Here is a 15,157-nt window from a genome sequence, read left to right on the forward strand (position 1 = left end):
AAACCTAAGCTAAACTTTTTCTAAGCAGCTCTTTAGGAGAGCCACCTAGATTGCACCCTTCTCGGCCGGGCACAAAAATCTAACTGGAGTCTGGAGGAGGGTCATAGGGGGAGGAGCCAGTGCACACCACCTGATCTGGAAAAGCTTTACTTTTTGTGCCCTGTCTCCTGCGGAGCCGCTATTCCCCATGGTCCTTTCAGGAACCCCAGCATCCACTAGGACGATAGAGAAATGAAGATTCTTTACGCCTACTTGGAATCAGCATCCGCTGACCATTGCCACAGCCATAGACCACCATCGCAGTGGCATGGGCATTAATGAGGCTTATTTCCTTGATCGCCTCACTCATGAAACTTGCAGCATCCTGGACATGATGCAGTAGAGTCAGGATCTCAACCTGACGTAGAGTGTCAAACCCCTCTATTATATTATCAGACCATTTAACCATGGCCCTTGTAATCCAACCAAAAGCTATGGTGGGCCTCTGTGCTACGGCTACTGCGGTATGAATTGAGTGTAGTCTTAAGTTTACAGTCATATGGGTCTTTGGGAGAGATAGCACCAGGTACAGGCAGCAAAATCTTACGTGACAGCCTGGACACTGAGTTAACAACCCACGGGAGGTTCTCCTAAACCGTCCCATCCTCAGGTGGGAAATGGAAAGAATTTAGAAACTGTTTAGGGGTTTGAAATTCTTTTTATTTTATTCACCCACGCCTCTTTAAAGAGTGACTTTAATTCCTTGGAGACAGGGAAGGTGGTAGAAGATTTTGATTTTACATTAAAAACAATTCTTTCTCATGTTCTGTTTCCTTATTCGGTATGTTGAAGACTTCCCTCTTAGAATAAATTAGAGCCTCCACAGCTTGAGTCAGAGTATTGTCCTCCTCCATGTCCACCGCACCTTCATCCAAAGCAAGCATGTCATTATCAGAGTCAGATTGGAGAACATGTGGGAGTGTGTGTTTATGAGAGACCACCAGGGGGGGTCTGAGGAGACTACCTGTGGTCAGCAGCCCTGATTAATAAATTATCCACAGATTTTCTAAGAAGCTGCCTTACTTGCCTGTTAGTAACCAGCTCTGTATTAATATTTGTAATCATTTCTTGAAATGATTCTAACCACTCTGGCACTTGTACACTACTACCCTGAAAAGGTAGAGAATACTGAATATATAGGAGAGATCCCCCCATGAAAAGGAAAACATTGTGTTGTATGAGGGACACACAGCCTTTATTGCCAGACATTCTGTTTCAGCAGAAATACACACAGTGCAGTGAAATAACACATGAAACCCCTGACAGTCTGAATGGAGTGACACAGAGGAATGGGACCAAGTCAAAGCAGTGCTCTTTTGGGTAAAAATTAGAGCCTTAGTAAGGCAGATTATGGTATATTAACCTATATGCTCCCCCCCTTACTATAAAACTCCCTGTATCAGTACAATTGGTGATTTAGCAGGGTCTGTGTAGGAGCAACCCTTGAATGCCGCATGGAGGTCAGCAGCAGCTGGAAATGGCGCATTTCAGTCTCTGGTCCCGCTCTCCGGGAAGCGTTGCCCCTTCAATGGTGTGCGGCCCCTTACAGTTTCTACTGGTTGTATATATGAAATTTGTGTAAAATAAGGAGTTTAATAACCCCCTTTACCTCAGTGCCAGTCTGGGGTCCGCAGTGGGCACCACATCTCGCAGCCAGGTGCCAGATGACCACCACACCCTTATGTCGCCATGTTCACCAGGGAACCACTAACCGGGACCCCGGTGTCTGTATTCTTCGCACTGCGTCTTTGGTATCTGTTAGTGGTGGGGGCATGATGCCAGCGTGGGCTCACACCCTGGGGGCATGAGAAACAGCACCTCAGGAGCCTAGTGTCCTCTCAGTGGGGATTTGAACCATTAACTCTATAGGAAGTTGGTCCCCCCCCCCCCTAAGTCCAACAATGCAGGCAGACTGGTTGCCAACCAGTGCTGCTGGTAATAACAAACTAAATATAAGATTTGAAGAAAACTCTCTGGAGCTCCAGAGAAAGCACCCGGCTCCTTGGGCACATTTTTCTAAACTAAGTCTGCTTGGAGGGGCATAGAGCGGAGGAGCCAGCACACACTAATGATTTCTTAAAGTCCCATGCTCCAATGGACTCCATCTATACCCCATGGTACTAATGCAGTAGTTCTCAAACTCGGTCCTCAGGACCCCACACAGTGCATGTTTTGCAGGTAACCCAGCAGGTGCACAGGTGTATTAATTACTCACTGACACATTTTAAAAGGTCCACAGGTGGAGCTAATTATTTCACTTGTGATTCTGTGAGGAGACCTGCAAAACATGCACTGTGTGGGGTCCTGAGGACCGAGTTTGAGAACCTGTGTACTAATGTTAACCCAGTATCCACTAGGACGTAAGAGAAATAACCTTTACTAATTGGTTTAAACATCCAAATATGGCCCATGAGTCAGTGAAATATAAAAATAGAGCGAATAGACAATGTTAGAAAAGATAATCAAGTAGTGTATTCAAAATTGCGGTTCCGTATGGGATTAACGTGATGACCTATATTAAAATATATATATTGATATAATACCTTAATTAGTTGACTGTAACACTGGGGGTCATTCCGAGTTGTTCGCTCGCTAGCAGTTTCTAGCGGCAGTGCAAACGCTATGCCGCCTCCCACTGGGAGTATATTTTAGCTTAGCAGAAGTGCAAACGAAAGGATCGCAGAGCGGCTACAAAAAATGTTTGTGCAGTTTCAGAGTAGCTCCAGACCTACTCAGCGCTTGTGATCACTTCAGACTATTCAGTTCCTGTTTTGACGTCACAAACATGCCCTGTGTTAGCCCAGCCATGCCTGCATTTTTCCTGGCACGCCTGCGTTTTTCCGAACACTACCTGAAAATGGTCAGTTGACACCCAGAGATGCCCTCTTCCTGTCAATCACTCTGCGGCCAGCAGTGCGACTGAAAAGCTTCGCTAGACTTTGTGTGAAACTCCATCATTCGTTGTAATAGTAAGGCGCGCGTGCGCATTGCGCGGTATACGCATGCGCAAAAGTGCCTTTTTTTGCCTGATAGCTGCTCAGCGACCAAAATCTGGTAGCGAACAACTCGGAATGACCCCCACAATCACTGAAAATATATAGGGAATATCTCATAAAGATTCCCCAGTATTTCAAACTTACCATCACCAGATGTGATCATTCATGTAATATATACATTATACATCATTCTGTTTGTTTGATCTTTTCTTTCAGTTGAGAAGTTTATAAACATCTGTTGTTAAGAAGTATCTCTATGTATATGTAACTGATTCAAGCTCAAGGTACCTTAAATGTAACAGCTTCCAAAACATTGTAATCATTCACCTCCCATCTTTTTTGTAAAGTCTTTAAATGTAGCAATAAATACACATTTTCAATAAAATAAATAATTGAAGTAGGCACAGTGAAAATGATTTTTTATGTAATAATGAGAATCTTTATAACGCCTGAGCAATCAAATTGTAATAGCAGCTCCCAGTTAGGTGATCTGGAATTTTACCTCCATAAAAAGAAATCTTAAAGAATTATAAATTTCGCCTGTATGCATATGAGTCTCCAGGATAACTTTATCAACCCAGGAGAACACCTTATCAATCTCAACCATTTTATTATAATTGTCCATGTAGAAGACCATTATTAACAAATATGTAGGCTTACCATACTATACCGGGACCCTCATGAATTACATAGGTTCTGTGGCTGGCTGCCTTCAAGCCTGCATTATAACCTGGTTTTATTCAGCCACAGAACCTGTGTAATTCATGAGTGTCCTAGTTTAAAGGGAGAGTATGGTAAGCCTATGTGTATTTGAACAGATATTCCCTGGATATATTTGGAAAGTCTCAGTATTTTATTATCAGAGAATAAAGAAAACTAATTAATAAAGGTTATGGGTCAGATTTAATGACTCCCAGGTTGGCTGGAGTCACGGGTTCCAAGCCGAACTCTGATGTTTTTTTAAAGCAGCAATAATTTTAAATGGTATGGTTTGGTCTTGTTCATGTTTTCCTATTTAAGAAAATGTCCGAGTTCGGCCACGAAACCACACCTCCAGCCAACTTTTTATGACAACCCTTTTTCCACTTTTTGTGAACTCCCTGCATTGATAGAACCCCACACTTTGTAATAAGCTAATTATACAGAAAAGTTGTACTATATACAAGGGGGATCCTTTCATTTCTCCTCAATGTGAGTACTTATCATTCCAATATAATAGTAATAGTACTTGTGCAGATGAGTGTATTCCTTTTTCTTTATTTAGTTCTGATACACTCAGGCTGATACAAACACACATACACTACCAGACATGTGCATATTTATTTCATAATACAAATTATGAAGAAGAAAAAAAAATGTAAATAGATTTCTCCAGCCTTTCTGAAATACCTTATACTCTAACACTGAAACTACCGACATCGCCTACACAGAAATTCACTATTTACCCTTTAAAATCCTTGTATCTCACGTGACAAACACTGTTTCCTCTACACACATCACATCTGGGCAGAATGACTGTGACCTGATTCTATTACCCTCATTCCCATGGTGTGTGCAAAGACAATGGCGGCATCCTGGTGCATCAGCTGACAGTAGGTGTGACAGGATCACTAGCATGTGTTACCCATCTATTGTCAGCAGGGCCGTAACTACGTGTGTGCCAAGGGGGCTTGGCACACAGCGCAGTTGCCCTGAGGGCGCAACGGCCAGCGGCATGTAATGAGTCAAATTGACTCATTACATGCCGCCTCTGTGTGCGCCGCCGTGCTGTGTAGGGGAAGAGACCAGCGCAGCGGAGAGAAGGAGGAGGAGGGAGGGGGAGCAGCAGCAGCGCTATTTGATTGGTAGTAAGCGCCGCTGCAGCATCCCCCTCTCCTCCTGTATTGGCTGCCCGGCGCTGCTAAGGCTGCTGGGATGCGGTTCCCCAGCATCCACAGCAGCGCCAGGCAACCAATACAGGAGGAGAGGGGGATGCTGCAGCGGCGCTTACTACCAATCAAATAGCGCTGCTGCTGCTCCCTGCTCCCCCTCCCTCCTCCTTCTCACCTCACACAGCCTGCACCGAGACGAGAGGGAGCTGCACGAGGAGCCTGTCAGCGGGGAGAAGGTAAGTATATCCCCCCCCTCTCTCTCTCTCTCTCTCTCTCTCTCTTTCTCTCTCTCTCTCTCGGACACCGTCTGCCGCAATGTGTAAAATGGGGTCTCGTCTGCCGCAATGTGTAAAATGGGGTCTCGTCTGCCGCAATGTGTAAAATGGGGTCCCGGCTGCCGCAATGTGTAAAATGGGGTCTCGTCTGCCGCAATGTGTAAAATGGGGTCCCGGCTGCCGCAATGTGTAAAAATAAGAAATTACTTACTGATAATTCTATTTCTCGTAGTCCGTAGTGGATGCTGGGACTTCCGTAAGGACCATGGGGAATAGCGGCTCCGCAGGAGACTGGGCACAAAGTAAAAGCTTTAGGACTAGCTGGTGTGCACTGGCTCCTCCCCCTATGACCCTCCTCCAAGCCTCAGTTAGGATACTGTGCCCGGACGAGCGTACATAATAAGGAAGGATTTTGAATCCCGGGTAAGACTCATACCAGCCACACCAATCACACCGTACAACCTGTGATCTGAACCCAGTTAACAGTATGATAAAACTTAGGAGCCTCTAAAAAGATGGCTCACCACAATAAACAACCCGATTTTTTGTAACAATAACTATATACAAGTAATGCAGACAATCCGCACTTGGGATGGGCGCCCAGCATCCACTACGGACTACGAGAAATAGAATTATCGGTAAGTAAATTCTTATTTTCTCTGACGTCCTAGTGGATGCTGGGACTTCCGTAAGGACCATGGGGATTATACCAAAGCTCCCAAACGGGCGGGAGAGTGCGGATGACTCTGCAGCACCGAATGAGAGAACTCCAGGTCCTCCTCAGCCAGGGTATCAAATTTGTAGAATTTAGCAAACGAGTTTGCCCCTGACCAAGTAGCAGCTCGGCAAAGTTGTAAAGCCGAGACCCCTCGGGCAGCCGCCTAAGATGAGCCCACCTTCCTTGTGGAATGGGCACCCACAGATTTTTGGCTGTGGCAGGCCTGCCACAGAATGTGCAAGCTGAATTGTACTACAAATCCAACGAGCAATAGTCTGCTTAGAAGCAGGAGCACCCAGCTTGTTGGGTGCATACAGGATAAACAGCGAGTCAGTTTTCCTGACTCCAGCCGTCCTGGAAACATATTTTTTCAGGGCCCTGACAACGTCTAGCAACTTGGAGTCCTCCAAGTCCCTAGTAGCCGCAGGCACCACAATAGGTTGGTTCAGGTGAAACGCTGACACCACCTTAGGGAGAAACTGGGGACGAGTCCGCCGTTCTGCCCTGTCCGAATGGAAAATCAGATATGGGCTTTTGTGAGACAAAGCCGCCAATTCTGAAACTCGCCTGGCCGAGGCCAGGGCCAACAGCATGGTCACTTTCCATGTGAGATATTTTAAATCCACAGATTTGAGCGGTTCAAACCAATGTGATTTGAGGAATCCCAGAACTACGTTGAGATCCCATGGTGCCACTGGAGGCACAAAAGGGGGTTGTATATGCAGTACTCCCTTGACGAATGTCTGGACTTCAGGAACTGAAGCCAATTCTTTCTGGAAGGAAATCGACAGGGCCGAAATTTGAACCTTAATGGACCCCAATTTTAGGCCCATAGACACTCCTGTTTGCAGGAAGTGCAGGAATCGACCGAGTTGAAATTCCTCCGTGGGGGCCTTCCTGGCCTCACACCACGCAACATATTTTCGCCAAATGCGGTGACAATGTTGTGCGGTCACCTCCTTCCTGACTTTGACCAGGGTAGGTATGACCTCTTCCGGAATGCCTTTTCCTTTAGGATCCGGCGTTCAACCGCCATGCCGTCAAACGCAGCCGCGGTAAGTCTCGGAACAGACAGGGTCCTTGCTGAAGCAAGTCCTTTCTTAGCGGCAGAGGCCATGGGTCCTCTGTGAGCATCTCTTGAAGTTCCGGGTACCAAGTCCTCCTTGGCCAATCCGGAGCCACGAGTATAGTTCTTACTCCTCTCCGTCTTATGATTCTCAGTACCTTGGGTATGAGAGGAAGAGGAGGGAACACATACACTGACTGGTACACCCACGGTGTTACCAGAGCGTCCACAGCTATTGCCTGAGGGTCCCTTGACCTGGCGCAATACCTGTCCAGTTTTTTGTTGAGGCGGTACGCCATCATGTCCACCTTTGGTTTTTCCCAATGGTTCACAATCATGTGGAAGACTTCCGTGTGAAGTCCCCACTCTCCCGGGTGGAGGTCGTGCTGAGGAAATCTGCTTCCCAGTTGTCCACTCCCGGAATGAATACTGCTGACAGTGCTATCACCTGATTTTCCGCCCAGCGAAGAATCCTTGCAGCTTCTGCCATTGCCCTCCTGCTTCTTGTGCCACCCTGTCTGTTTACGTGGGTGACTGCCGTGATGTTGTCCGACTGGATCAACACCGGCTGACCTTGAAGCAGAGGTCTTGCTAAGCTTAGAGCATTGTAAATGACCCTTAGCTTCAGGATATTTATGTGAGGTGATGTCACCAGGCTTGACCATAAGCCCTGGATATTCCTTCCCTGTGTGACTGCTTCCCAGCCTCGCAGGCTGGCATCCGTGGTCACCAGGACCCAGTCCTGAATACCGAATCTGCGGCCCTCTAGAAGATGAGCACTCTGCAACCACCACAGGATGGATACCCTTGTCCTTGGTGACAGGGTTATCCGCTGATGCATCCGAAGATGCGACCCGGACCATTTGTCCAGTAGGTCCCACTGGAAAGTTCTTGCGTGGAATCTACCGAATGGGACTGCTTCATAGGAAGCCACCATTTTTACCCAGAACCCTTGTGCATAGATGCACTGAGACTTCGGTTTTAGGAGGTTCCTGACTAGCTCGGATAACTCCCTGGCTTTCTCTTCCGGGAGAAACACCTTTTTTCTGGACTTTGTCCAGGATCATCCCTAGGAACAGAAGACAAGTCGTCGGAACCCGCTGCGATTTTGGAATATTGAGAATCCAATCGTGCCGCAACACTACCTGAGATAGTGCTACACCGACCTCCAACTGTTCCCTTGATCTTACCCTTATCAGGGAATCGTCCAAGTAAGGGATAACTAAAATTCCCTTCCTTCGAAGGAATATCATCATTTCGGCCATTACCTTGGTAAAGACCCGGGGTGCCGTGGACCATCCCTACGGCAGCTTCTGAACTGATAGTGACAGTTCTGTACCATAACCTGAGGTACCTTCTTCCAGGTTCGCAATCACTGCTCTGAGTGACTCAATCTTGAATTTGAACCTCTGTATGTAAGTGTTAAAAGATTATAGATTTTAGATTTAGAATCGGTCTCACCGAGCCGTCTGGCTTCGGTACCACAATAGTGTGGGATAATACCCCGTTCCCTGTTGCAGGAGGGGTACCGTGATTATCACCTGCTGTGAATACAGCTTGTGAATGGCTTCCAAAACTGCCTCCCTTTCAGAGGGAGACGTCGGTAAAACCGACTTTTGGAAATGGCGAGGGGGAGACGTCTCGAATTCCAATTTGTATCCCTGAGATATTACCTGAAGGATCCAGGGGTCTACTTGCGAGTGAGCCCACTGCGCACTGAAATTCATTGAGAACGGGCCCCCACCGTGCCTGAGCTTGTAAAGCCCTAGCGTCATACTGAGGGCTTGGCAGAGGCGGGAAAGGGTTTCTGTTCCTGGGAACTGGCTGATCTCTGCAGCCTTTTTCCTCTCCCTCTGTCACGAGCAGAAAAGAGGAACCTTTTGTCCGCTTGCCAAAAAAGGATTGCGCCTGATAATACGGCGTCTTCTTATTTTGAGAGGCGACCTGGGGTACAAACGTGGATATCCCAGCTGTTGCCGTGGCCACCAGGTCTGAAAGACCGACCCCAAATGTCCCCTTTTTAAGGCAATACTTCCAAATGCCGTTTGGAATCCGCATCACCTGACCACTTTACTGGTAGAATTTGACAATGTACTTATACTTGATGCCAGTCAGCAAATATTCCGCTGTGCATCCCGCATATATAGAAATGCATCTTTTAAATGCTCTATAGGCAATAATATACTGTCCCTATCTAGGATATCAATATTTTCAGACAGGGAAACCGACCACGCCAACCCAGCACTGCACATCCAGGGAAACCCACGCATCATCACACACCTCATTTTATTTCTCAGATTCAGGAAAACTACAGGTAGTTTTTCCTCACTAAACATAATACCCCTTTTTGGTGGTACTCATATTATCAGAAATGTGTAACATTTTCCATTGCCTCAATCATGTAACGTGTGGCCCTATTGGAAATCACATTTGTCTCTTCACCGTCGACACAGGAGTCAGTATCTGTGTCGGCGTCTGTATCTGCCATCTGAGGTAACGGGCGCTTTAGAGCCCCTGACGGCCTATGAGACGTCTGGACATGCACAAGCTGAGTAGCCGGCTGTCTCATGTCAACCACTGTCTTTTATACAGAGCTGACACTGTCACGTAATTTTCAACAGTACATCCACTCAGGTGTCGACCCCCTAGGGGGTGACAACACTATTACAGACAATCTGCTCCGTCTCCACATCATTTTTCTCCTCATACATGTCGACACAAACGTACCGACACACAGCACACACACAGGGAATGCTCTGATAGAGGACAGGACCCCACTAGCCCTTTGGGGAGACAGAGGGAGAGTTTGCCAGCACACACTAGAGCGCTATATATATTCAGGGATAACCTTATATAAGTGTTACTCCCTTTATAGCTGCTGTATTATATATTAGCTGCCAATAGTGCCCCCCCTCTCTTGTTTTACCCTGTTTCTCTGCAGGGGAGAGTCAGGGAGCCGTCCTTCCAGCGGAGCTGTGAAAGAAAATGGCGCTTGTGTGCTGAGGAGATAGGCTCCGCCCCCTTCTCGGCGGCCTTTTCTCCCGCTTTTTTCTGGAAAACTGGCAGGGGTTAAATGCATCCATATAGCCCAGGAGCTATATGTGATGCATTTCTTTAGCCACATAAGGTTTTTATCATGTTTTATTGCGTCTCAGGGCGCTCCCCCCCAGCGCCCTGCACCCTCAGTGACCGGAGTGTGAAGTGTGCTGAGAGCAATGGCGCACAGCTGCAGTGTTGTGCGCTACCTTATCTGAAGACAGGAACGTCTTCTGCCGCCGCTTTCTCCGGACCTCTTCGCTCTTCTGGCTCTGTAAGGGGGCCGGCGGCGCGGCTCCGGGACCCATCCAGGCTGAACCTGTGATCGTCCCTCTGGAGCTAATGTCCAGTAGCCAAGAAGCCCAATCTACTCTGCACGCAGGTGAGTTCGCTTCTTCTTCTCTTAGTCCCGCGCTGCAGTGAGCCTGTTGCCAGCAGGACTCACTGAAAATAAAAAACCTAAGTATACTTTTACTTCTAAGCAGCTCAGGAGAGCCACCTAGATTGCACCCTTCTCGGCCGGGCACAAAATCTTAACTGAGGCTTGGAGGAGGGTCATAGGGGGAGGAGCCAGTGCACACCAGCTAGTCCTAAAGCTTTTACTTTGTGCCCAGTCTCCTGCGGAGCCGCTATTCCCCATGGTCCTTACGGAAGTCCCAGCATCCACTAGGACGTCAGAGAAATGGGGTCCCGGCTGCCGCAATGTGTAAAAAGGGGTCCCGGCTGCCGCAATGTGTAAAAAGGGGTCCTGGATGCCGCAATGTGTAAAAATGGGGACTGGCTGCAGCAATGTGTAAAAAGGGGGACTGGATGCCGCAATGTGTAAAAAGGGGGACTGGCTGCCGCAATGTGTAAAAAGGGGGACTAGCTGCCGCAATGTGTAAAAAGGGGGACTGGCTGCCGTAATGTGTAAAAAGGGGGACTGGATGCCGCAATGTGTAAAAAGGGGGCCTGGATGCCGCAGTGTGTAAAAAGGGGGACTGGCTGCCGCAATGTGTAAAAAGGGGGACTGGCTGCCGTAATGTGTAAAAAGGGGGCCTGGATGCCGCAATGTGTAAAAAGGGGGACTGGCTGCCGCAATGTATAAAAAGGGGGCCTGGCTGCCGTAATGTGTAAAAAGGGGGCCTGGATGCCGCAATGTGTAAAAAGGTGGACTGGCTGCCGTAATGTGTAAAAAGGGGGACTAGCTGCCGCAATGTGTAAAAAGGGGGCCTGGATGCCGCAATGTGTAAAAAGGGGGACTGGCTGCCGCAATGTGTAAAAAGGGGGACTGGCTGCCGCAATGTGTAAAAAGGGGGCCTGGATGCCGCAAAGTGTAAAAAGGTGGACTGGCTGCCGTAATGTGTAAAAAGGGGGCCTGGATGCCGCAATGTGTAAAAAGGGGGCCTGGCTGCCGCAATGTGTAAAAAGGGGGACTAGCTGCCGCAATGTGAAAAAAGGGGGACTGGCTGCTGTAATGTGTAAAAAGGGGGACACTGTCTGCTGTAATGTATAAAAGGGGCTCTACCTTGTGTAGTGGCGCTACTGTGCAGCGTAATTTGAATAATGTAGACTACTGTGCACGGTAGTATGAATTGCTATTATTTTGTGGCCACGCCCCTTCCCCATTAAGCACTGCCCCTATCTTACATGGGGGGGGGGGGGCGCGCCACTATCATTTCTTGCACACAGCGCTAAAATGCCTAGTTACGGCACTGATTGTCAGTGTAGGGGGGAGTGATGTGTAATCTGCACATGCTGAGGTCAGAGTATGAGGATTACACAATTTTCATAACATATATAAAAACAATAGTAAATTACTGGGTCATATTTGTGAGTGTACACAAATATCTAATGCTTCTTATACAAAATAACACTGTAGTAAAAGCAGATTTACACCAGTAACCTGTTTGCTTTTAAATATTACCTTTTTCTTACATTAAAAATAAAGAGCAGAATTCCCAGTAAGAATATTAGAAGACATTGTGGAAAGGGACATTGGGGATCATTCCGACCCGATCGCTTGCTGCAGTTTGTCGTAGCGCAGCGATCAGGTCGAAACTGCGCATGGCAGTCGACGCTGCATATTGATTGCCTCTGAGACAGAGGCGGTCGCTGGGTGGGAGGGGCTGAACGGTGGCGTTAAGCCGCCATTTAGTAGGCGTGGTCCGACCAATGCAGGCGTAGCCGAACCATTGGGGGTGGGGGTCGTGGCGGCTGGCTGGCTGGCTGGGAGTTACTCCACAAATACAAGAGCATCGCCGCTGTGCGATGCTTTTGTATTTGTGTGTGGGGGCGAGGGGGCCGGACTGACATGCGGGGCGGACTAGCCCTGCCCTGGGCGTCCCCCCGCATGTCAGGGAAGATGATCGTAGCTATGCTAAATTTAGCACAGCTACGATCAACTCGGAATGACCCCAATTGTTCTCTGATCAAGCCAACTAAGGACGTCATTTCTACATACATCTGGAGGATTCACACAAACTATTTTAATTTTTTGCATAGGAGAAACCTTCTACAGCTAATTTGTTTCTCATCTAATACATGATGATTCTCACAGGAGAGAAACCCCATCTGTGCTCTGAGTGTGACAAAAGCTTTACATATAAATCCCAGCTTCTCAGACATCAGATAATTCACACAGGAGAGAGACCATTTACATGTTCTGAGAGCAGCAAATGTTTTACCCATAAGTCATATCTTGTTATACATCAGAGAAGTCACACAGGAGAGAAACCATTTATTTGTCCTGAATGTAGCAAATTATATTCTCTTAAAATCAGATCTTGTTATACATCAGAGGAGTCACACAGGAGAGAAACCACTTATATGTTCTGAATGCAGCAAGCGCTTTACCCATAAGTCATACCTTGTTATACATCAAAGGATGCATATGGAAGAGAAACCATTTATGTGTTCTGAATGCAGCAAATGTTTTACTGATCAATCCTGTCTTGTTTTACATCAGAAGATTCACACAGGAGATTAACCATTTTCATGTTCTGAATGCAGCAAGTGTTTTACCCATAAGTCACAAATTGTTATACACCAGAAGAGTCACACAGGAGAGAAACAATTTAAATGTTCTGAATGTAGGAAGTGTTTTATCCAAAAGTCACATCTGGCTACACATCAGTGGATTCACACGTGAGAGAAACCATTTAAATATTCTGAGTGTAGCAAGTGTTTTGCAGAAAAGCAGCATCTTGTTAAACATCACAGGAGTCACATAGGAGAGAAACCATATAATTGCTGTGAATGCAGCAAATGTTTTACTAGAAATATAACACTTATTAATCACATGAGGAGTCACACTGAGGGCCTGATTGTATCATGTGTTTCATAAGTAATTTAACATGTATCACTTTAATATGGTTAAGTGAGGACATTTTCATTCCTTGAATGTAATATGTTTTATATAAATCAATCTTGTTAAAAAGTGAAGATGAGAAACATCAATAGTTGATCCTCTGCACCAGTGTAGTATAATAAATAATTTGATGGATGAAACCACCTAAAACTGTCTGAAATTGTTTATTTTAAATTATCATTTTGCACTGTCATGGCATAAAGGGTGCTACTACTGACAACAAATACAATAGTATAACAACAAACATGAGAAATAATAAAAGTTTTCTTGGTGTAGTGAACTGGTTTAAAACATAACTTTATTGTATGTTCATAAAACGATTATCCATATTAAAAATATCATTGAAATATTAAAACAAAATATAGTAAGGAAAGTGACAGATAGGTATGAAATCGTGATTTTAAAAAAACGCAATCAGCTAAATATAATAGCCTCTGAGTTGCGGGAATTTTGTGCAAGTCTGCCCATTTTTTTTTCTCATATTATATTTTTATTGAGTTTTAACAGTAATAGATAAGGGAGAGGTGATACAGAAAAGAAGAAGAGAGATATTGGGGGAAGAAGCATACACAATATGAGCAAAGAGCATACACAATACATCCAGGTCCAAAACTAATATCACAAGGAAATTCATACGGATCATTTTACATAGTAACATATGATTATAATAACATAATACAGGTTGAGTATCCCTTATCCAAAATGCTTGTGACCAGAAGTATTTTGGATATCGGATTTTTCTGTATTTTGGAATAATTGCATACCATAATGAGATATCATGGCGATGGAACCCAAGTCTAAGCACAGGGGCCCTCATTCCGAGTCATTCGCTCGGTAATTTTCTTCGCATCGCAGTGAAATTCCGCTTAGTATGCATGCGCAATATTCGCACTGCGACTGCGCCAAGTAATTTTACAATGAAGATAGTATTTTTACTCACGGCTTTTTCTTCGCTCCGGCGATCGTAGTGTGATTGACAGGAAATGGGTGTTACTGGGCGGAAACACGGCGTTTTAGGGGCGTGCGGATAAAAACGCTACCGTTTCCGGAAAAAACGCAGGAGTGGCCGGAGAAACGGGGGAGTGTCTGGGCGAACGCTGGGTGTGTTTATGACGTCAAACCAGGAACGACAAGCACTGAACTGATCGCAGATGCCGAGTAAGTCTGAAGCTACTCTGAAACTGCTAAGTAGTTTGTAATCGCAATATTGCGAATACATCGTTCGCAATTTTAAGAAGCTAAGATACACTCCCAGTAGGCGGCGGCTTAGCGTGAGCAACTCTGCTAAATTCGCCTTGCGAGCGATCAACTCGGAATGAGGGCCAGAATGCATTTATGTTTCATATACACTTTATACACACAGCCGGAAGGTCATTTTAGCCAATATTTTTAATAATTGTTTGCATTAAGCAAACTGTGTCTACAGTCACACAATTAATTTATGTTTCATATACACTTTATACACACAGCCTGAAGGCCATTTAATACAATATTTTTAATAACTCTGTGTATTAAACAAAGTTTGTGTACATTGAGCCATCAAAAAACAAAGGTTTCAATATCTCAGCCTCACTCAAAAAAGTCTGAATTTCGGAATATTCCGTATTTCGGAATAAAAAGAAAATGTCAAGTTACAGGCTTGATCCCATGCATGCATATGCAGAAAAATATACAATTATGGGTTCATAGTCGGTGAGGAAGTCCTATCGGTTGGCTCATGGGCTCTCACTTGCCAATAATTGCTCCACAGAAACCAGCACAGCCAGGGACAAGTGGCTGAGGAGTAATAGGTAGCCCCTGTTGTTTC

The 15,157-nt window shown here is 45.9% G+C and overlaps 1 protein-coding gene across 1 annotated transcript; it reads left to right on the forward strand.

The window, feature by feature from the left end:
- The first annotated feature begins 12,527 nt into the window (after nucleotides 1–12,527).
- Nucleotides 12,528–12,969, forward strand: LOC134934294 (gastrula zinc finger protein XlCGF71.1-like). The gene is made up of 2 exons (XM_063929758.1): nucleotides 12,528–12,699; nucleotides 12,764–12,969. The coding sequence occupies exons 1-2, from the start codon at nucleotides 12,528–12,530 to the stop codon at nucleotides 12,967–12,969; spliced, it is 378 nt and encodes a 125-aa protein (XP_063785828.1).
- Nucleotides 12,970–15,157: the final 2,188 nt, after the last annotated feature.

Source organism: Pseudophryne corroboree, chromosome 6 (genome assembly GCF_028390025.1).
Source record: "Pseudophryne corroboree isolate aPseCor3 chromosome 6, aPseCor3.hap2, whole genome shotgun sequence".
NCBI lineage: Eukaryota > Metazoa > Chordata > Amphibia > Anura > Myobatrachidae > Pseudophryne > Pseudophryne corroboree.

Bases quoted from the DNA above. Each gene is read 5' to 3' on its own strand.
- LOC134934294 (XM_063929758.1), top strand. From the start codon at position 12,528: ATGATTCTCACAGGAGAGAAACCCCATCTGTGCTCTGAGTGTGACAAA. The intron at 12,700-12,763 runs GTCACACAGGAG...TCTTAAAATCAG, and splicing joins TCTTGTTATACATCAGAGAA to ATCTTGTTATACATCAGAGG.